Source organism: Capricornis sumatraensis, chromosome 4 (assembly GCF_032405125.1).
Source record: "Capricornis sumatraensis isolate serow.1 chromosome 4, serow.2, whole genome shotgun sequence".
NCBI lineage: Eukaryota > Metazoa > Chordata > Mammalia > Artiodactyla > Bovidae > Capricornis > Capricornis sumatraensis.
The window spans coordinates 74,926,877-74,946,876 of NC_091072.1; the positions used below are offsets into that span (position 1 = coordinate 74,926,877).

The 20,000-nt window shown below is 55.7% G+C and overlaps 2 protein-coding genes across 10 annotated transcripts in view; one reads left to right on the forward strand and one right to left on the reverse strand.

Annotated features, from left to right (window-relative positions):
* The window catches only part of FMNL3 (formin like 3), a 52,300-nt gene extending 47,412 nt beyond the window's left edge, over positions 1-4,888 (forward strand). For 2 of the 3 annotated variants that reach the window (XM_068971678.1, XM_068971679.1), the window contains 9 exons: positions 227-461; positions 604-672; positions 783-863; positions 967-1,096; positions 1,651-1,811; positions 2,111-2,212; positions 2,591-2,683; positions 2,958-3,081; positions 3,998-4,888. In XM_068971678.1, coding sequence (XP_068827779.1) covers positions 227-461; positions 604-672; positions 783-863; positions 967-1,096; positions 1,651-1,811; positions 2,111-2,212; positions 2,591-2,683; positions 2,958-3,081; positions 3,998-4,086 — 1,084 coding nt within the window. In that variant the 3' untranslated portion in view covers positions 4,087-4,888. Of the gene's footprint in view, positions 1-226; positions 462-603; positions 673-782; positions 864-966; positions 1,097-1,650; positions 1,812-2,110; positions 2,213-2,590; positions 2,684-2,957; positions 3,082-3,208; positions 3,326-3,997 lie in introns of all 3 variants that reach the window. The other variant, XM_068971677.1, reaches the window with a different exon arrangement.
* A 546-nt stretch (positions 4,889-5,434) lies between these two features.
* Positions 5,435-18,538, reverse strand: PRPF40B (pre-mRNA processing factor 40 homolog B). 7 transcript variants are annotated; one of them, XM_068971351.1, is made up of 24 exons: positions 18,395-18,538; positions 18,024-18,089; positions 17,322-17,349; positions 17,071-17,096; positions 16,825-16,935; positions 16,412-16,532; positions 16,304-16,328; positions 15,875-16,075; positions 15,526-15,655; positions 15,378-15,412; positions 14,686-14,850; positions 14,477-14,585; positions 13,969-14,119; positions 13,126-13,259; positions 12,354-12,468; positions 12,114-12,205; positions 8,010-8,126; positions 7,675-7,812; positions 7,367-7,462; positions 7,034-7,120; positions 6,644-6,821; positions 6,337-6,398; positions 6,072-6,215; positions 5,435-5,981 (listed from the first exon to the last, which is right to left on the reverse strand). In XM_068971351.1, the coding sequence occupies exons 1-24, from the start codon at positions 18,536-18,538 to the stop codon at positions 5,889-5,891; spliced, it is 2,568 nt and encodes an 855-aa protein (XP_068827452.1). In that variant the 3' UTR covers positions 5,435-5,888. The 7 variants fall into 7 exon arrangements, with proteins under 7 accessions (XP_068827452.1, XP_068827448.1, XP_068827446.1 ...); XM_068971347.1 differs by having other exon boundaries at positions 8,010-8,105; positions 15,378-15,442; XM_068971345.1 differs by having other exon boundaries at positions 15,378-15,442.
* Positions 18,539-20,000: the final 1,462 nt, after the last annotated feature.

Sequence of the window (20,000 nt, forward strand, 5' to 3'; positions counted from 1 at the left end):
GGTATTGAAGGGTTCTTAAACAAGAATGGACTGTGCCCCTAGGACTTTTACTGGTGCTGAGTAACATCAGTACTGGAGTTACTGGAGGTGAGGCAGTGAGTCCTCTGCCTCTGGATGTGTGCTGCTCAAGACCCCGCCCTCCGTCCTTGTAGGAACTGGATAATGAAGGGATGACAGGTACTGTGGGCAAAGGCAAGACCCGAGGTGGTTCCTCCCTCCTACACAGGTTTGACCTCCAGACACTGCCCGTCGACTTCGTGGAGTGCCTGATGCGCTTTCTGCCCACGGAGGCGGAAGTGAAGCTGCTGCGGCAGTACGAGCGGGAGAGGCAGCCGCTGGAGGAACTGACGGCTGAGGACCGCTTCATGCTGCTCTTCAGCAAGGTGGAGCGGCTGACCCAGCGAATGGCTGGCATGGCCTTCCTGGGCAACTTCCAGGACAACCTGCAGATGCTCACGCCGGTACGGCTCTCCCCTGAATCCTGGTGGTCTGCGGCGCACCCCCCCCCAACTCCTGACCTGCTGGCCCCCTTCCCTGCTGGCCCTGCTCTGACATCATCCTGCCCTGGCGTGGGATTACTTAGTTCTTCCTCTTGCCTTCCAGCAACTCAACGCTATCATTGCCGCCTCTGCCTCTGTCAAGTCTTCCCAGAAGCTGAAGCAGATGTTGGAGGTGGGGGAGGTTGTGGATGTGGGTGTGGGTGGTCCCCAGGTCCTGGGTGGGGCTGGAGCTGTACAGAGAGGAGGGCCTGCCCTGAGTTCCTCTGGTGCACCTCTGGACAGATCATACTTGCACTGGGGAACTACATGAACAGCAGCAAGCGGGGAGCTGTGTATGGCTTCAAGCTCCAGAGCCTGGATCTGGTAAGAGGGTAGGGGCGACACGGAGCCAGGGAGCTTGAGGGGCAGCAGCTGTGGAACCCAGGTGTTCAGACCTGTTGCATTGCCCTTTGCCCCCCTCGACCAGCTGCTGGACACCAAGTCCACCGACAGGAAGATGACCCTGCTTCATTTCATTGCCCTGACGGTGAAGGAGAAGTACCCAGACCTGGCTAACTTTTGGCATGAGCTGCACTTTGTGGAGAAAGCCGCTGCAGGTGAGAGCCCGGCCGGGCGAGCCCACCCTTGTGTCCAGCCCAGGACAATCCCCAGAAGCTATGAGGAGAAGAACGCTTGGGTGCCTTTCTTTATGATACTTCGAAGCTTTCTGCTGGGGCTATGGGCAGGGGTCAGAGAGAGCCTTCCTACAGGCCCCTCGCCCCACCCGGGTGCTATGGGAGCTGGTAGAGAAAGGCAGCCGCGGCTCTTTGCCCCCACAGGCTGGCCCGGGAGCCTGCGTGTCTCTGTGATGTGTGTGAAGCCCCCCACAGACATAGGGTCGCTGTTATTTTTGTCCCCCTCATGAAACCAGGGCAGGCCTGGGGCGGCTCTGTGTTGGAGCCCAGCAGTCTCTGGCTCACCTTCCTTGGCTATCTGGAGGGTCACGAGCCCACAGCCTCCACTCCTTCTCCTTGGCCCCTGTAAGAGCCTGGCTAGCTTGGTGTGCCCCTCTCCATCCATGTGGGAGCTCTGGAAGCAGGGCGTGAGGAACCAAGCTAATCTCTGCTGCGGGGAGGGCTGTAGTCCTCAGTCCGGGCTCTGGTGACCACAGTGTCCCTGGAGAACGTGCTGCTGGACGTGAAGGAGCTGGGCCGGGGCATGGAGCTGATCCGGCGGGAATGCAGCATACATGACAACAGCGTCCTGCGCAACTTCCTTAGCACCAACGAAGGCAAACTGGACAAGCTCCAGCGTGACGCCAAGACGGCCGAGGTGAGCACAGGGTGGAGGCGCCATGCCCCTCTGGTGGGCGTGGTTCCGGTCCTTGGCTTGGAGAACTTTTGTCAGGCAGCTGGCTGGCTGATTTGGGGGCAGGGGCTGGCACTGTGGGTGGCAGGCAGGTGCCTCTGGAGACACGCACTCCAGGGGGCTCTGGGAGCCCCTTGTTCTTTTCCCTCCCACAGGGGCTGTGGGGGCCGCTGTTGCCTCTCCTTGGTCCTGGCTGGTCCCTGGTGGGAGCTGGGCTTCCCCTTCCCCGCCGGGCTGACCCCTTCTGCCCACCCCTTCCCCAGGAAGCCTACAACGCGGTAGTACGCTACTTCGGCGAGAGTCCCAAGACCACACCTCCTTCTGTATTCTTCCCAGTGTTTGTCCGATTCATTCGTTCTTACAAGGTGAGTAGAAGAGAGGTTTTTAAAGAGGAGTCTGGCTCAGAGAAATTGGGTAGGGGGAGAGAGGGCTGGGCTTCAAGTCTGGGCCTTTTTCTTCTCCTCCTCTGAGTCCTGGGAGGGATTGATGGAAGCTGGCCACAGGCCTCTTAGCTGTGAACTGGTGGGCAGGGTGGGGGCCCAGGCCCTTCCTGTCATTGTTTGGGGCAGGAAGTACCCCTCCAGAGGGTGGCCACCTGGGGTTGCTGGTCCCACTGACACCCACTCTCCACCCTCAATGTCAGCTCCTCCCCTCATAGCCTGTGTGAGCCTCAGCACACACACACACCATCCTTAAACACACACACCATCCTCAACACACACACCATCTTTCATGGTTCTTAGGAAGCAGAACAAGAGAACGAAGCCCGCAAGAAGCAGGAGGAGGTAATGCGGGAGAAGCAGCTGGCTCAGGAAGCCAAGAAACTGGATGCCAAGGTGGGTGGGACCAAGAGCTGGGGCCTGGAGAACAGGGCAGAGGCTTAGGGGGAGGGTGGAGCAGAGAGCTGGAGCCCCAAGACCACCCAGAGGGCCTGATGCTGGAGTCCACGGGCTGGGGAGAGGGTCTATGAGAGGGGACTCCCAGCCATGGGGGCGGGGGTGCTGGTAAGCACAATCCAGGGCACTCCAGGGTCTGAGTGCATCCTGAGCAGGAACCAGCCCCGTGGAGGGTTAGTGCTGACTCCCTTCCCCTTCAAATGCTCGGCCCTAGACCCCATCTCAGCGGAACAAGTGGCAGCAGCAGGAGCTGATTGCAGAGTTGAGGCGGCGCCAAGCCAAGGAGCACCGGCCTGTTTACGAGGGGAAAGATGGTACCATTGAGGACATCATCACAGGTGGGCCCTTTGCCCTCCCTGGTGCCTGGCCGCTGAGTGGCTCCCACACCCCTCCCATAGCCCTTTGGGCCTCCTCCCACCCCACCCCCATGGGGCCTGACCACTGTGTCTCTCTCCTGGGCCACAGTGCTGAAGAGTGTCCCTTTCACGGCCCGTACTGCCAAGCGGGGCTCACGCTTCTTCTGTGATGCAGCCCACCATGATGAGTCAAACTGTTAACCCCCAAGGCTGGGGCCCTTGACAGGTACTGGGCACCACAGCTGCCCTCTGCATGCCCACCTCCCAGCACTCCTGCTGGGACCCACAGGCACCTCCTCTCCTGCATGATTTGGAACCATCCTCTGGCAGCCTCGTGGTGACAGGGGACACATACTTCTTCCCTTGCATGCCCCGTGCTCTGAGAAGCATGACTGATCTCCTGCATGTCCCCTCAGGGAAGTGGTGCTCTCCCACTAATGCTGTCCTGGCTTCTACTAAGACCCAAGGGGTAGGGAGCTGCCCAAATAGGCAGGACCAGGCGCCACCTCTGATTACTGAGGCTGAGCAGCTCCAGTCCTGGGCCTGGGTGTCCGTTGGCCTTGCCTCCTCAAATGAGCTCTGGCAGTGGCTTCTGCCCAGGGACATCAGATGACCCTTGACCTGTTTCCTGATATCCAGTCTGCCTGGGGTCTCTTCCCAGGTTCTAGCTCTTGCTGAGTCCACCTTGTTTCTGCCATTCCCTAGTGACCTCTAGTACCCCTGCCTGTTGTTCTGAACATGCAGAGTCCACCCTGACTGTCCACTCCAGCCTCTTTTAATCTCACTCATTAGCCTCACGGCTGGCTCTTTGCTAGGCCTGCCTGTGGGGCTGGGCCTACAGAAGGTGGGCCTGGCCCAGCCTCCCTGCCTGTTCACAGGCCTCTGGTCTTCCCCACAGGCCTCCACCAGCAGCCCCTCGTCGTTCGCCCTCCAGCCAGGAGTGCTGCACCGCCTGCTGGCCCCCCTCGGGCTCCAGGCCCCCACTGAGACCCTCCTCGAAGCAGAAGCACTTCAACCCTCGGAGTCCTCCAAGTCCAACCAGTGCACCTGAAGCCCTGGAACTGGCCAAGGGCCCAGCAGAGGGCTATGCTGCTCTCAGTCCATCCCAGCTCTCAAAGCTGGAGCTTGCCTGCCGCCTCTGTGGGCACTGGGTCTTTCAGGGCCTGGCACTTCCAGCACTGCACTTTGCTCCCAAGGTCTTCAACTTCATTTCCTCAAGAGCCAGCTCAGGGCTAGAAAAACCATTTCCAGCTTTAAGCTAGGCCTCAGGCACCTAGGCCCACCGTCACTAGAGCCAGAGGGAAGAGAAGAGAAAGCAATTATCCCTTCTTTTTTCCCTTTACTTTGTGAGTCCCAGTGGTCAGCTGTGATCTGGGAGCGTCCAAGCTTAGCGAGCCCTGGACCCTGCCAGCCTCAGATCTCCTTCTACTAGGAGCAAGGCTCTCCTAAGCCTGGGCCCGCCCAGCTGTGCCCTAGTGATAAGGGGAGAGGAGCGAATCCACGCTCCCTGCCCGTGGCCCTTTGCAGTCAAGGTTGACTCTCCTTGCCAATGTGAGCAGGGGGGTGGTTTCCTCTTCCCCAACCTGGAGACAGCAAGAGAAAGGAGGTGCCAACAGCATCTTCACTTTTCCCCAGCTAGGTTTTGCTGGCAGGGGGCAGGGTCATGGTGGTCTCAGCTGTTTTCTCCATCCCCTGCCAGTTTCTTCTCAGTACCTGAAGGGAACACAGGGGCCCACTCCTTTTTGTACATGTACCATTTCTTCTTTCTTGTACATAAACCCCAAACCTTCCTTCTCTCAACAAAGGCTTGAAATACCAGGCCTGACTCTGTCTCCTTTTTCTGAGCATAGGGGCTACATTGGCCATTTAGACTGACATAAGCCACAGGGGGGCTTCCCTGGTGGCTCAGCGGTAAAGAATCTGCCTGCAATGCAGGAGATGCAGGTTCAGTCCCTGGGTGGGGAAGATCCCCTGGAGAAGGGCATGGCAACCCACTCCAGTATTCTTGCCTGGAGAAGCCCATGGAGAGGACCCTGGCAGGCTGCAGTCCATAGGGTCGCACAGAATTGGACACGACTGACGTGACTAAGCAGCAGCAAGCCACAGAGACAGACAGGAGGCTGGGCCAAGCTGCCATGCTTGGGGGAGGTGACTGCAGAAGCCTGGGCAAGGGGAACCTGTTTAGATGGGCTCCAACCTCACAAAGGGAGGCAGGCCACCCATGAGGCACCAGTGCCCCCTGCTGGCCATGCGTGTACCTGTCTGGTCCCCAGCCTGCCCCTGGTACCAAGCCCACGGACAAGACAAAAGAGCCACTGGCCACGTTATAAATATTGTCATTTAAAAAACAAAACCAAAACAAAACACACATACAGTGGGCCCCAGGGCTGGAGGAAGGAGTGGTGGAGCCCCAGGGCCTCGGGAGGTGGGAGCAGGCCCTGATGCTAGCGGCTAAGGACCCGGCCCTGCCACCCAGGCTGTGTCCACCAGCCTGCCACTTGTTCTGGGAGCCCCTTCTCACATTTTATCCTCTGGCACCACCCGCCCACATGGCCTTCACCACAATCGCTGGTCTGAGACTGAGGGCAAGGACTGCACTAGTTGTCCAGGAAGTTGAGGGGACCCTTGACGACCACAGGCACCTTGGGAGATGCCAGAAATGGTGGGTTGGGGTTGGGGATACTTGAGAAAAGGTGGACACAGACCCAACTAAGGATGAAGTCTGGGGCAGACAGCGAGGGTGAACTCAGCCACAGCCTCACGCAGACCCGAGGCACGGTGGCATCAGGTCACTGGTGGTCGTCCAGCTGCTGCAAGAGCGTCCGCCGCCGTCTTTCCAGCTCACCCTCGCTCAGCTCGCTTTCCGACGTGTCCCAGCCCGTCTGGTGGAGTAAAGGCACAGCTCACCCACGGCTTCCCCGAGGGCCTGCGCAGAGCACTGACCGGGTGGGGGCCGGGTGCCTGCCTCTCACCTTCTCCTTTTTGATTCCAAAGGCTGGGGAGCGATTAGGGAGCTCTGCCCGCCGGAGGTCCCTGTCCTTGTCCTGTTCTGGTTCTTTCTCATCACTCTCCTTGGCAGCTTTCTCCTCAGGGTCTGTCTCGCTCTCGGGACTGTTCTGTAAGAGCCCAGAGCCCGCCTCCTCAGTTCCTGTGGAGGATGGCCCGGGAGGCGGGTGAAGACATGAAGATATCTCATAAAATAGCAGAGCCTTGGACGCAAGTTCCTTCTCTACGCACCGACTTGTGTCTTCTCTTCTTAGTTTTCTTTTTTGGTTTCTTGGCTTTCCGAAGACCATGATCTGGAGATGGAAAAATCCCCACTAAGTCCCACGGGAAAAGGGAGGCCTCATCCTTTTCTCTGCATTCTTCACAGGCAGGGACCTGTCTGAGGAAGTCTCAGTCCAGTCCTCCTTCCTTCTCTCCGCTTCCCGCCTGGGCAGGGATGGGAAGTTCTTACTCTCTGACAGGTGCAGCCCTGCCCACCACCTCCACCCTTAGGGGTGGGGCTCCCCTAAGGCCTCCCCTCCAGCTCCCAACTACTTACCTGATCCGAGGAGAAGGCGAGAGGAGGGGGAACCCCGTCCTCCAAGGGCAGCACCCCCACTTTCAACAGAATCAAGTGAGGAAGAGGGCTCAGAGCCCGACTCCGAGGGGTTCCGTCGCCTCCGCTTGGGGGGCCGGAGAGAGGGCGGGGGCAGCTCCTCGTCTCCTGACTCAGAGCCCTAGGTAGATGAGCAGATACAAGTCAGCACAGAAGGGTGCTGGGCTCCAGAAGCCCTTGAGTCTGGGAGCTGGGGACAGGAAAATCCAAGACCAAAGGGATCGCCCAGTCTCCCTCCAGGGGAGGTGATATATGGGGAAAGCAAGAGAAGTGGTTCTTATTTCCCCCAGGTAGTCCAGCCTCACCCCACATCCTTCCTACCCGCCAACTCACTGAAGGCGAGTGGGAACGCTTGCGATGGTGCTTCTTGCCCTTTCTGCCGTGTTTCCGGCCTTTGCTGTGGAGGTGCTGGCATTCCGTCTGGTGGAGGCAGAAGGAAGGGTGAGGAAGGCGCCAAGGTTAGCCCGAGGAAGGACCCTGTGTCCCAGAGGTTTTGCTGCCTCCTCAGGCTACGGCCTTGGGTGTATCCAGGGCACCATGAGACCTCCCCTTCCTTAGTTGTCCGGGAAAGGAGAGCCTGGGGCTGAGAGGTTACTGAGGCTACTGTTAAGCTAGCTCCATGTGTTCACCAGCCTGGGGCATATAGGACCAGAAGCTCTGCCTCACCTCCAGTACCTGCAGGAACTCCCGAAAGAGCCGGATCCGCTCCGACTCCAGGGTGATCTGCTCAAAGGCTGAGTCGCACACAAAGCGCTCACGGACCTTGAACAGGAGAGCACTGCTGATCAGACCAGCCCCAGCACAACATGGAGGCCGCCGTGAGCACAGGGCAGGGCTGGGGCAGAGGAAGGAAGGAAGGGCGCCGAAGCTGGCCCCGAGCTGTGCTATGACTGGGGTGGGCCCCCAGTGGTGGAGAAGCACTGCTGCCCTCAGGACTGAGGGGGTGGTGTTTGATGCCAGGCTGCAGTCCTGACCTCTTCCCAGGCCGTGCCCAGCTCCAGAGCAGGCACAGCCTGCCTCAGCATGCTTCGGAAGGCAGCTTCCCTGCGCCGCAGCCGCCGGGCCTCCTCCTTCTCCCGCTCTCTCTCACGCGCCTCTGCTTTCTCCAGCAGCTGAGGGCGAAAGGATGCAGGGCAGGGTCACTCAGGAGGAGGGGTGTGTGGGAAGCTGGGGTCTGAGCTCCTACTATCACTCCTGGACTGGGGGCAGAGTCACACTGGGGCGGTGAGTGAGAAGGAACAGAACCAGAGCGAGGGACGAGCTCAAGAACGGAGCCCTGGCTACAGCCCCACCCCGCGCGGCCCCTCACACTATTGAAAGTCAGCTTGATGTTGCCTGCATCCAGCGCAGCAGCCCTCTTGTCAAAGCTTATGACGTGGGCGAAGTCCTCGAAGGCTGTGTTCACCTCCACGCAGAAGCCCCGGTCCTGTGGGCACAGCAGCGCATGAAGCAGGGGGGCACCACAGGCCTGAACCTGAAGTTGGCTGCCTCCAGGGCAGGCACGGGTCAGACTACAGATGCTCAAGTAGCCCCCTCCCCCGGAAGGGATCCACAGGACGGGGATGCACTTCGGAGAGCAAGTCATTCAAGTCCTCCACCGTCTGACAATTAAACCTCCCATACCCGCTCTTGGCTTAGCTGTCACAGGGAACTAGGGGGGTTGGATCACGGGTAGGTGTTCAAGGTACATGTTCTCCGTCTGATAGATGGCCTGTGTTTCTCACAACTGATTCTTTGTCCCTTTGGCTTAAGCTTGAGCCATTGCTGGGTCGTAAGTTCCCTGTATTCTTTCTTGGTCAGCATCTACGACTGTATTTGAGTGCTTACTATGTACCAGGTACCATGCTGAGTGCCTCACACACATTATCTCATTTGATCCTCATGTATCTGAACTAAAGCACAGGTCCTAATTTTATGTGGAAGAAGAAACCAAGGTTGAGAGAAACTAGAGTATCTGCCCAAGGTCTTCAAGGCTAACATATGGCTGGACAAGAATTCTACCCCAGGTCTTTCTAACGATGAAGCCCCTACTTTTAAGCACTACACCCACAATCATTTTATCCATGGGAAAAAAGGCCACCAGCTGTACAACTCCCCATTATTAAGAACACGTCACACTATAAAGCACCATGGACTAGGCGCTGTGCTTCTCACTAAGCCTCACCACACCCCAGTGAGCAGGCTGTAGGAGCTGTCTCACTTGGCCCGAGACGACTCAGTGGAAAGTGGAGCCACTGGAGCGTGAGGTCTGAGGCAGAGGCCCAGGTTCCCTTCTACTACCTCTGCTCATCTGGAACCTGCTCTGGCCCCTGCTGATGGCAGAGGCATACTCTTCCTGCTGCTTCCAAGAGGGCTGCCTCGGCCCATGCTCTCCAGCTCTTCTCCTCAGACAATCTCTCGCTTAGGGAACTGCAGACTTCTATCTCACCTCTTTACTGGCTCCTTCCGTCAGGTACGCACCTCACTTAGCCTGGAATACCCTTTCCACCCTGCTCTCACCTTCCTCAAGCTAACAACCTCTGCTTCTGTCCCTCTGTTTCACAATCTTTAAATGTAGTACAAAGGAAAACATTTATTAAGCCTACTAATGAGCAAGATACTACAAACATTATCATTTAATTTCATGACCTTGCATTTATATTATCCTCATTTTACAGATGGAGAAACTGAGGCTCAGAGACATTATATAACTTGCAGAGGTCTCAACCAATCAACAGCCAGGAGTTGTATAACTAAAGCCTGTGCCGCACTCACTCTACCCTCTTCATGGACACCGTTCTCCTAGAGGCTGCTCGTGTCCTAAGAACTCCAGCGACCCTTCTCAGTCCTCACTCTTCTCGCCTCCGTTCACTTCTGCAGTCCTTCCTTCTCCGGGGTCCCCACCTGTCTCTGACCCCTTTTACCACCTCTCGTATGTATGTGCCTGTTCCACACTGTTCCTAGCAATCTCACCCCTCACCTCTCTCCTGACTTTCAGACCCATTCTAGACAGGGTACTTCACAGACACTTCAAGTTCAGCAGATCCCAAGATAACTCATTTTCTGGGAGCCCCCACCCCACACTCCACTCCCATGGATGGGCCCAGATCTTCTGACTTTCAGCTGTTCTGAGTTCAGGACTCTGCATTACCCTATGGGATGTGGAGTGTCACCATAGTCCACAGTCTGCCTGGCGGGTAGATGGCCTCAGGGAGCCCTGGGTTCTACCTGCCTTCCAGAGGCAGGAGCCCAGAAGGGGGCAACAGGAAGGGGAACTGACCAAAGACTGTCCTCAGGAGGTGTGGAGAGACAGGCTTCAGCAAGGATAGGGCTCCTACAAGCCTGTCAGCAGTACCAGCCACTCAGGGGTTAAAAGTTAACTGCCCAATAAAATTTAACTCTTCCCGGATTAGATATTTCTACCCTATGCGATTATCATATTTAAAATATGGTATTTGCTTTATTCCTCCCTGCCCTTGGTTGCTTTATGAGAACAATTTCCCAAATGGAATTCCTGTTTTCTCCAGCCCTGTTCTTCCTGCTTAATCCTTACCATCAATCCACCCCTGCTATCTCCGACTCACTCCTTCCTTCCCTCAATTTCACACACGAAAAAAAATGTGTCAATTCTACTTCTGAGTGACTAGTCTACTGGTTTGAAACACTTTCTTAAAATCAGCAGATGCTTTTTTTAAAAATAAAAATCTTAAGTAGAACCCTCATTCCATAAGAGAAACAAGCAGTTACACTTGAAAATAGAGGAAGGAGCAAAAAGTCCCCTCCACCCCGCCCCCTCCAGCTTGTCCCAAGGCCCCTGTGAGCTGACCTAGGGAGTTTCAGAAACAACTGGAGCACCTCAGCTGTGCTCACTGGCCATCCTCACCTAGACCATGCAGCAGCTCCTGCCTGGTCTCTCTGCTCACCCCCCACACTTCAAACCCTGCCTCGAGTCCACGGCTGCCCAGACTTTTCTCCCAAGGGCCCCAACAGCAAGGGAGCAGTCTAGATCTGAATCACTTGCCACTATCACTTTTTGTGTCCTGAGGCTTCAAGTCCTGTCTTCTACCACTCCATCCCTGTGCATACAAATACTCTGGCTGCGGGCAAGGCTCTACACCACCACTGGGGCTTTTCCAAGACATCATTCCCCGCCTCCGGTTACTTACAAGATAAAAATCCAATTTCCTTGTTTTAGCATTCAAAGAATTTTATACATAGGGCTCTCCTTCCCTACTGGGGTATAGAGAAATAGAGGAAGCCACAGGACAATACAATATATATTATCTAATGGTAAGTAATTTTAAAATATTAACTTTATATTATATTAACAGATACATGTTATGGTATTAAAGTACAGCACCTGCATCGATTTTAAGGCAAAACACGGGACTTAAATATGTGTGCAGCGAGACATTCCTAGCTTTATTCTCAGACCTTCTTCATCTCGGGTGCCAAGTTACTCCTGCTGGTAATCAGGTGAAGTCTGGGGGAATATTCCCCACTTTTCAGATGAGGAAACATGCTCAGAAAGATTAAGTAATCTGCTCAAGGTCACAAAACTTGTAAGGGGTTAAGATGGACTTTCAACCCCACAGTTGGCCTTCACAGTCTTGCTAACCACGGTGCACACTGCTCCCCGAAACTCATGAGAAGGGTCTTCACTTCCACAAAGAAATATGCTTCTCTTTGTTATCTTTTCCTGAAACACAGGGCTCTCTCAGTCCATCACTCACTTTTCCCTCCTTGATAGACATGAATATTGAGGAACTCTCCAGCATGGAGATGGTGAATTGTAGGTGACTTTGCTCTCGTGTTACGGACGTGACAGGGAGGAGTGAGGACAGATAAGGAGGATATGCCCCTTCTAAAAGGCCGTGGTACCTCAGCTTTAGCCCACTGAATGCTTCACAAAGCCAGCCTAGTGCTGCTAGATAATCCAAATTCCCAAGAGATGCTAAAGATCCAGATTTTAATTGTAATCTCGATTTTAAAATGTTAGCAACAAATTCCAGGTTTTTCTAAAACAACGTACAGGCAGAAGGAAAATACTTGTGGGCAACTAGCTTATGACTAGTTGTGCTTCCTGCTCCTCTTTGCTCCTGCGGCACCCTACATCCCGGGCCTCCATCCTCCCCCAGCTCCTCATTCTTAGAGGTGCAGTTCAAATGGCAATTCTTCTGATTCTCATCTCTGTAATAATAACCCTTGCCCCTCTGTAATGTCTAATTGCCATGTCTCTCTTCCTATTAGACCCTGAGCTCCTTCTAGGCAGAAATTGTATCTTGTTCATTTCTGTATAAAGAAAGGATCACAATAGCTATCTCCTGAACTGAGTGGCAATGCTCCCACAAAACAGGATTTATCAGGGAGCCCTGTCCTGGGAGCAAGCCCTGCACCCAGCCTGCATCCATCCACAGCCCCAGGCCTCCCTCACCTTAAGGATGTCCTTTATGATCTTCTTCTCATCATGGAACCGCGCCTTCAACTCCTCCACATAGAACTTGAACAAGTCCAGAGGGGTGGAGCCTGCGGGGGAGGGAGGGAGGGGGGCCTGGCGGGCGGCAGCTTCCCGAGGCCTGAGGGTGGGGTTGAGGACAGGACCAGGGAGTGGGAGTGCAGAGAGACTGGCAGGGCAGGAAGCCAGGCCAGAGAAGGGAGAGCCCGGCTGCCTTACCCGGCTGGCCCAGCATGTTGGCAAAGCGGATATCAGTGCTGACCGCTGGGTACAGCTCCATCCAGGTGGACATGGAGTGCAGCTGCCCTGTCTCGTGCAGCTCATCCAGGAAGGTCTAAGCAGGGAAGAGGCCAGTTACAGGGAGGGTGAGAGAGGGAGGGAGGCAAAGTCAAAGCCTGGGCGGGGAGAGGAGAGATGGCAGGGAGAGGCAGGAACAACCAGACTGAGGAAATGCAGGCAAGGGAGGCAGAGATGAAGAGTTACAGATGGGGAGGCAGAGAGCAATGTGAACAGAGACTGTAAAACAGAAAGGGACAGACTCCACATGAGAATAAGCCGGACTGGGAGGCAAAGAAACAGAAATGTGCCTGCAGCATTACCTTCCCATAACTCCCACACTTCCCCATGTGTTACAGCCAAGTAACCCCCTCCACCACCACCACCAGGGCCACCTCCAAGATGGGGATGAACTAGCTATGCCTGTCTGGCTCCCCAGTGAAGGGAAATAAACCTGGCCAAGCTGCCGAGCCTTGCTTTTAGGGCACCATCTGCTGGCAGTTTCCGGGTGGCACGCACACCTAGTCTAGAGGAGCTGGCCCAGAGTTGAGGGGCCCCAGGAGGAGCAAAACTGCAGGCACAGAGAGCCCTCATGGAGCGAGGACAGGCTGGGCACACGGAGAACATGGGCCTGGCCGAGAGAAGCCAGCACGTGGGTGAAGAGGAGACTGTCCGGGGCAGAGCTGAGTTCCAATCCGGAGGGCAGCAAAGATACCTGGAAGGCTTCCCGGTTCTTGCGCTGCTGGCGCCGCTCCCGAAGTCGGGCTCGCTCTCGCTCCTCCTCCTCCTCCCTCTCCAAAGCTCGGATGTGCTCCTCAAAGCAGATCAGTGCATCTTCCTTGTCCATGTCTAACCACAGAGAGGAGGCTCAGCAGGCACCGCACCAGGGGAACACCCTCTCAGTCCCAAGTACCCCCAGAGCTTCCAAGATGCTACTCCTGCAGGTGCTGGGGACATCCAGGGTGGTGGGGAGAAGGGAGCAGGGGCTCCTGGGAGAGGCTATTGGAATGATGGTTCATGAAAAGGGTTCAGTGATTATATGAAGTATTACACAGAAGCATTCAGCTCTTGTGAATTTGGTTACTAGAAGTAATTATATGAAATCAGTTATCTCAGAATCTAAGGTTTTAGTTTATATTGGACTGGGAATCAACCAGGCTTTGATATAACCTCAGAAGGTGAATATCAGAAGACACTGCAAGTGATGACAGGCCAACAGCAGCTGATTGCCACGTGTGTGACCATTTATGGCCCACCATACCAAGTTGATTTAAAACCATATTCACATGAGCTATAAAAGTCATCTTCAAGTATTATTCCTATCCCAGTGCTCTTCCCCAAAGAACACATAATATCCAGGTTAACTATAGACCCTAGAGGGAGAGGTGTCCTGAAGCATCCATCCTGTGATCTCAAGTCCAGAGAGGTTCTGGACTAAATGTGAGGGACTCCTAGATGTCCAAAGGGGCAGGAGGTGCAGGGGGAATGGTGTGAGGCAGGTGCTGGGGGTCAGGAAGGAAAAAGGAAGGGAGAGAAGGGAGTGGAGACCCAGGCTTACTCTGTAGCTGATGGTCCTGAGCAAAGCTGGGGTTATCCATGAGGTACTGCTGGGCCTGGGACCATGTGGTTTGGAAGTTGACACTACTCATCCCATCTAGGATGCTCTTCAGGGCCTGGATGTTGCGGCGCCGCAGCTGCTTGGCTTGTTCCTAGGGAGCCATGGGGTCAGGGTGAGGCAGGGCAGGGCAGAACTATACAAGTGGGCCTGGGCAGAGGACCTAGGTAAAGGCAGGTGGCTTGGGAACTCTGGGATGGCCAGACTCAAGGCCTTTCTGACTCCAGAAAGGGGAAGGAGCACAGGTTACAGACCACACCCTCAGAGACCTTCCTGTCCTCCCAGACCAAGTTGTAGGCCCAGAGCATGAACTGGGGATGTGCCATACCAGCTTCTGAGTAAGAAGCTGGGACCCTGGGGCAGCGAGTGAATGGGCGGGCCCACAAGGAAGCCAAGATATGGAAGGGCTTAATGAGACTAGGGCTGATGGATCCAGCCCAGTAGCTGTTACCTTCTCCTTCTTGGCCAGGAAGAAGAGGACATCATCATAAACCTCTTTTCGATCCCTCTCAGGGACCACAGCCCAGACCTCCAGCTCCCCAAAGGTCTGTTCTGCCCGCCTGTGGAGCATATGGGCTGTGAGAAGGCAGGCAGAGAACAGAGCCTGGGCCTATGGGGGTCTCAGGGTTCGCAGGCCCCAGCCCAGCCTGGCCCCCTGACCGGTAGCGAGTGGTGGAGGTCATGCGTTCATGCTGCTCCAGGAAATGCTGCAAGGTCTGCTTGGCCTCCTTGGCTCTTAGCCGGGCCTCTTCCTTTTCCTCCTTCTCCCGCTGTGCTTTGTAGGCATTGAATGCCTGCTTTTTCTCACTCAGTTTGGGCAAGGCACTAGGGTGGACAGGGTGGGAGTTGGGTGGGGATAGAGGAGTCAGGTTGAACCACAGTGCAGAGCCCACAAAGCAGGGTCATGGCACAGTGGGGATGGGTCTCCCAGAACTGACTGAAGTGGCCACGCATGGACACAGTGGGCTGCAGGGGCCCCAAGGGCACAGGGAAGCAAGATAGCTTGGTCTCTGGGATGTGGGGAGGGGTGGCAAACAGTGAGGGAACAAGACAGGGCTCTTAAGACACTATTAATACCGAGCCCTTTTGCTATGGGCTCTCAAGTTGCAGTCAGGCCTCTGCCCTATCCAACCCCTCTTTCCCCAATTAATTCAATTCAAATCAATTCAATTCAACAAGCATTTATTGAATGATTCCCTTCCCCTCCTTCTCCTGGAGGCTCTTCAGCTTCTCTTCCCCAGCACACTCACCTATCTATCACTCTCTTCACTCTGACCCCCTCAGGGTTTCTTAGGAAACCCGTGGATCAGCCACCCTCATGAACAATGTCTGGAGGGCCTGCCCAGGCCTACCTGTAACGGGGGTCAGTGACCACCATCTTCATGGCCTGTTCCCACGAAGCATTGGAGGGGACAGCCTGGAATGGAGCAGGCGGGGGTCATGGGCCCTGCCCACCTCCAGCCCCCTCCAGGGCTACCCTGGGAGCCCCACCCTCAGCACCTTGTCCCTCAGCAGCTCCTTGAAGGCCTGCTTTGCCTTCTCCCGGTTGCTCCAACTGAGGCCAGATCTCTCCGGCTCTGGTTTTGATTCTTCTTCCTCTTGCTGTGGTGGCTGATGCTGTCCAGCAGAACTGGGGGACAAAAGGAACTCAGCCACAGTGTCCCCAAGTCCCTATAGTTTTCAGTGCCCTGTGTGATCAGGACACCCCTTTGCTCCCCAGGGAAGTCCTTTTCTGCTCATTAGAGGCCATGCCCAGATCTTCACCCCTTTCCCGAGAAACCTGACAGAGGTCAAGGGTTGAACCCAGGCGGGAGCCTGAGGTCTAGAATGCATGGGGGGCAGCCCTCACCTGCCGGGGCCCTCCTCTGGCTGCTGCAGGAACCCCTGTTCTGGGGGCTGGGCAGCCTCTGACACGGTGCAATCTTCACTCCCGCCCGGCTCAGGTTCTAGGAGGCCTGTGGGCAGCAAGGTGGGGCCGGGCGGCGCAGGTGGGGGATCGGGCTGAGGCTGAGGAGGCTGTGGCTGTAGTGTCTGCGGCTGCTGCTGTTTCCTGCAGGTGGGTCGGAAGGGCAGTGTCCAGCAGTGCAAAGACAGAGGTGCTCAGGGGCTGACTGGTCTCTATCCTGCAAAGGGCTAGGGCCAGAGCAGACCACTCCACAAGGAGATGAGAGCTGGCTCTTCCTCTCACAGAGCACAGATCATGGTTAGAGGCCACTCCCACCCCTCAGGAGGCCCCACGTATGGGTGGACGGGCAGGCAAGACAAGCAAGTCACTTACCCTGCAGCCTCTTGTTTGACTAGAGCTGCAACAGGAAAGGATAACGTGGTTAGAGGGTAGCACAGAGTCACGCCCCCGAGCCCCTGCTTGGGCCCACCCCCTCCTCACCCTCCAGGTCATCCAGGTCCTTGGGCCGGGTCCAGCGGGACTCCTTACTCTGATTGTTGTAGTAGTAAGGTTTGCCTGTGTCCGACTTGTACTCTTTCCAGGGACATTGGGACAGCAGGAGCTGTAAGAGGATGGGCCAGGGAACTTCAGTGGGCTGGGCATACCTGCCAGCCACAGTTCGGGGAGCTAAGTGAGGGGGACCAGTGAGGGGGGTACACAGAAGTGTTTAGCTACCACCTGGCCTGGCTCAAGATGAGGGAAGGTGGACTTCTTGAGATCCTAGGAAGGTTGGGGAACGGTCAGGGATCTTAGGATTAGAGGAACCATGAGTATGGTTAGAGACTCAAGGGAGGCCAAGGACTTGGAAGGGTCAGGGCAGCTGAAAAAAAGGGCCAGAAAGCCCCACTCAGGACCTCTGCCTTGGACTTGAGCACGCTGGGCTTCTCCCACACGGACTGCTTGTCGTCAGCATTGTAGTAGTAGACGCGCCCATCAGGGGCCACATGCTCACTCCATAGGGCCCTCTAGGGGAGGGGAGGGTGCAGAGAATGGTGGTCAAGGCTCCTTTCCCAAAGCTTATCCTCCTCACCCCCCAAATTTAACCATTAGCACCTCCCTTTCAGCCTTTCTACCCAGAGACCCGAGTGGAAAGAACTTACCGGAGGGCCTGTCCCAGCCACAGCAGCTAGAAAAGAAGCCAAAGGAAACCTATTAAGTCCTTGTTCCAACCCTTATCTGATCCCCAGCTGTTCCTCCCTTACACTCCATCCCCAGTAGATCTCCCCTGGTCCCATCACATCCCAGGATCCCTGGCACCCCAACAGGCATGATCCAGGGTGGGCCCTAGTCCATGGTCCCCTCTCCCTCCCAACCTCCGAGCCTGGGGGGAGCAGACCCCCAGAAGACTCACAGCTGGCGGTGTCCGCACCCGGAGCCGTCTGCCGAAGAAAGAGGAGGGGGAAGGGTTGGGGCCAAGCCCAGTGGCCCCCAAGACCCAGGCCATGGGGGATGAAGAAGCAGGCCAGGCCAGGATCCATGTGTCCTGCTCCCAGGGATCTCTGCTCCCTAACAAGCTTCCCCCACCCTCCGGGACCATGGCTCTAGGACCCCAGGAAGAAACTGCACGGCAGCTCCTTTTTTCAAGTGAGAGTATTCTGTTGAGTGAGACTTCATGGCCCACCTCTTCCACAGAAAGTACCAATTGCCACATCCTACCCAACTCTACTACGCTGAACAGCAGCACAAGAAGGTGTAGTGAGATCTCCAGGTACTGCCGCTTCCTCCAGAGACAAAGAAGATGCAAAGAGGAAATTGTATTCGCGTGTCCACAGTGCTAACTCTGTGAGAGTGATCAGTGTCTGGAGTGAAGGTGTTCCTTAAGGGAACTGGGCATAGCAGGGGGATAATGAGAGGATGTCTGTGCCTTTTGGGGCGAGTGAGAAACTAGAAGAGCCGAGTTCGTGGCTGGAAGAAGGACTCAGCGTGGGAAGTGCAGCGGGGCCAAGGGTGGATGTGATGAGAAGAGGGAAAGAACGGAGGCCGCATCCCTGTACACCAAGTCAGACCCACTGGGCTGCACGCAGAGCCCACTTCCTGCCCCCACAGTGCTTACCGCTGCGGTGACAGGCACTGCTGGCATCAGCATTCCTGGCATCATGGGAGGTACCATTCCTGGTATCTATGGACACAAAGGAGACAAAAACCAGCTACTGAGGTGAAGGCAAGCACAGGCCACACAGAGTCCTGAGAGATCCTGCCGGGGCCATGACCCTCACAAGAGCACTCACTGGGCTCTGGGCGCTCAGCTGAGCCTCAGAGTGGCCTCTAGCCACTCAGCAGACAAATTCACGTGGGCCTAGCCCCACTTCTCTTCCCTCCCTCCCTCCCCAGATTCTCAAGTTCAGTTCGGATATCCACCTTCATCTCTACCTGCAACTGAAATGATAGGGTTTTTTGAGGCCCTGGAGCAGGGGAGGAGATTACCTGTGTGAGTGGTGGTGGTGCCCCCATTGGTGGGAGCATTGGGGGCATGATGCCAGGTGGCATGGGGGGGATGGCTGGTGGTCTCTGACTCATGGGAGGGAGCCCCATTGGAGGAAAAGGTGGGGGGATTCCTGGAGGAGGCATCTGGAAACGAGGAAAGGAAGAGAGCCTGAGCAGAGGAGACACTGCTCTGCCCCTGTCAGGAAACAGCCACTCATCTCCCACCCAACCCTCCACACTGGCTCTGAGACAGTTCAAAGTTTCAGTTTGAGAGGTATCAAACTGCCTCCCTCCTCACCACTGAGACTGATAACAGGGGTCCTCTGGGTCTAAGAGGCAAGCAAACGGCTTCTTGAGAGGCAGGGGAGAGGGGAAAGAGAAATGGAACTGCCACCAGACTGCGACTGGAAGGCTCCACCACTTAAGCGACTCTCTCCAGAGAGGCCTTTCAGATGCAGGGCCAGAGGCAGGTGTCCAGTCCCCAATCTCCCAGTCCTCTGCCTCCTATCCCTTTTTCCCCAACTTGATGACCACCGGTTGCTATTCTAGCCTGACTTCAGGGCGTATTTAAAAAATATAGACAAGGGGAGTTTCCTGGCAGTCCAGTGGTTAGGACTCCAAGCTTTCACTGCCAAGGGCGTGGGTTCAATCCCTGATTGGGGAACTGAGATCCCACAAGCCATGTTGGGGGAGGAACAAAAAAGAATACAGACAAGGAGCAGTGAAAGAGAAAGAGAGCCCCACCCTGCCCTCACACTTAAGAGGGTCTTTTCCCGTTTACTTCTTCCCCCAGCCCCCGTGTGTCCCAAGGACAAAAAAACAAAGGGTGAACTGTCAACTTTATGGACCCAAGCAAAACCATCCCTCATCCAAGGGCAACAGGAAGGGGGCATTACACAAAAACTGTGCTGGTGATACAGCAGTGCTGGGGACTGGGAAGTTGGGGGTGCAGGCTGGAAAAGCCAAGCCCAGGGAAAGACATAAAACTTACGAAGGGTGGTGGCATCATGGGGGGCCCCGGTGGGAAGGGGGCAGGCGCTGCTGGGGGCCGGGGACCAGAATCGGGAACCGACTGTTGAGGGAGAGAAAAGTCATAGAACCCCGGATGGGCAAAGAGATGGGCTTTTGTAGAAGAGAAGCAGAGGGGTGAGGATGAAAAAGGAGCACAAAGTTCAGAGGAAGAGTTTCAAAGCCCAGTTTCCTGCCCATCCCCACTCTGAGCCCTCGATAGACCTGTTCTTTCCTTTGCCAGTCCAAAGTCAGCTGGCTGAGCCCCATCAAAGTCATCTGTAGTCTGGAAGTTTCCATTTTGCCCAAGCCAAGAAAAGATGGAGGAGGTTCTACTACAGGCACAGATCAACTCTTTCCAAGGCTTTTCATCCACCCTCCCACCTGTGGGCAAGGCTGTGCTTCCCTCAAATCAGTCAGAGGTCTCTCATTCCCATTCAGGGAGGAAGTGGCCTCTTTTCCTGTTCGCCTTCCTGAATTCACCCAGTACAGAGACTCAACCCAAAGCCCTCTAAACACAATCATTAGTCCTCCCTAAGTACCACCACCAGCCCCCTCCCCTAACTGGCCTCACCTTTAGTCACTCACTCTCCTTGAC

Bases quoted from the DNA above. Each gene is read 5' to 3' on its own strand.
- PRPF40B (XM_068971345.1), bottom strand. From the start codon at position 18,538: ATGCCTCCTCCAGGAATCCCCCCACCTTTTCCTCCAATGGGGCTCCCT. The intron at 16,076-16,303 runs GTAAGTGACTTG...ACCCACCTGCAG, and splicing joins GTCAAACAAGAGGCTGCAGG to GAAACAGCAGCAGCCGCAGA. The intron at 6,216-6,336 runs GTGCGTAGAGAA...GGGCTCTTACAG, and splicing joins AGAAGAGAAGACACAAGTCG to AACAGTCCCGAGAGCGAGAC.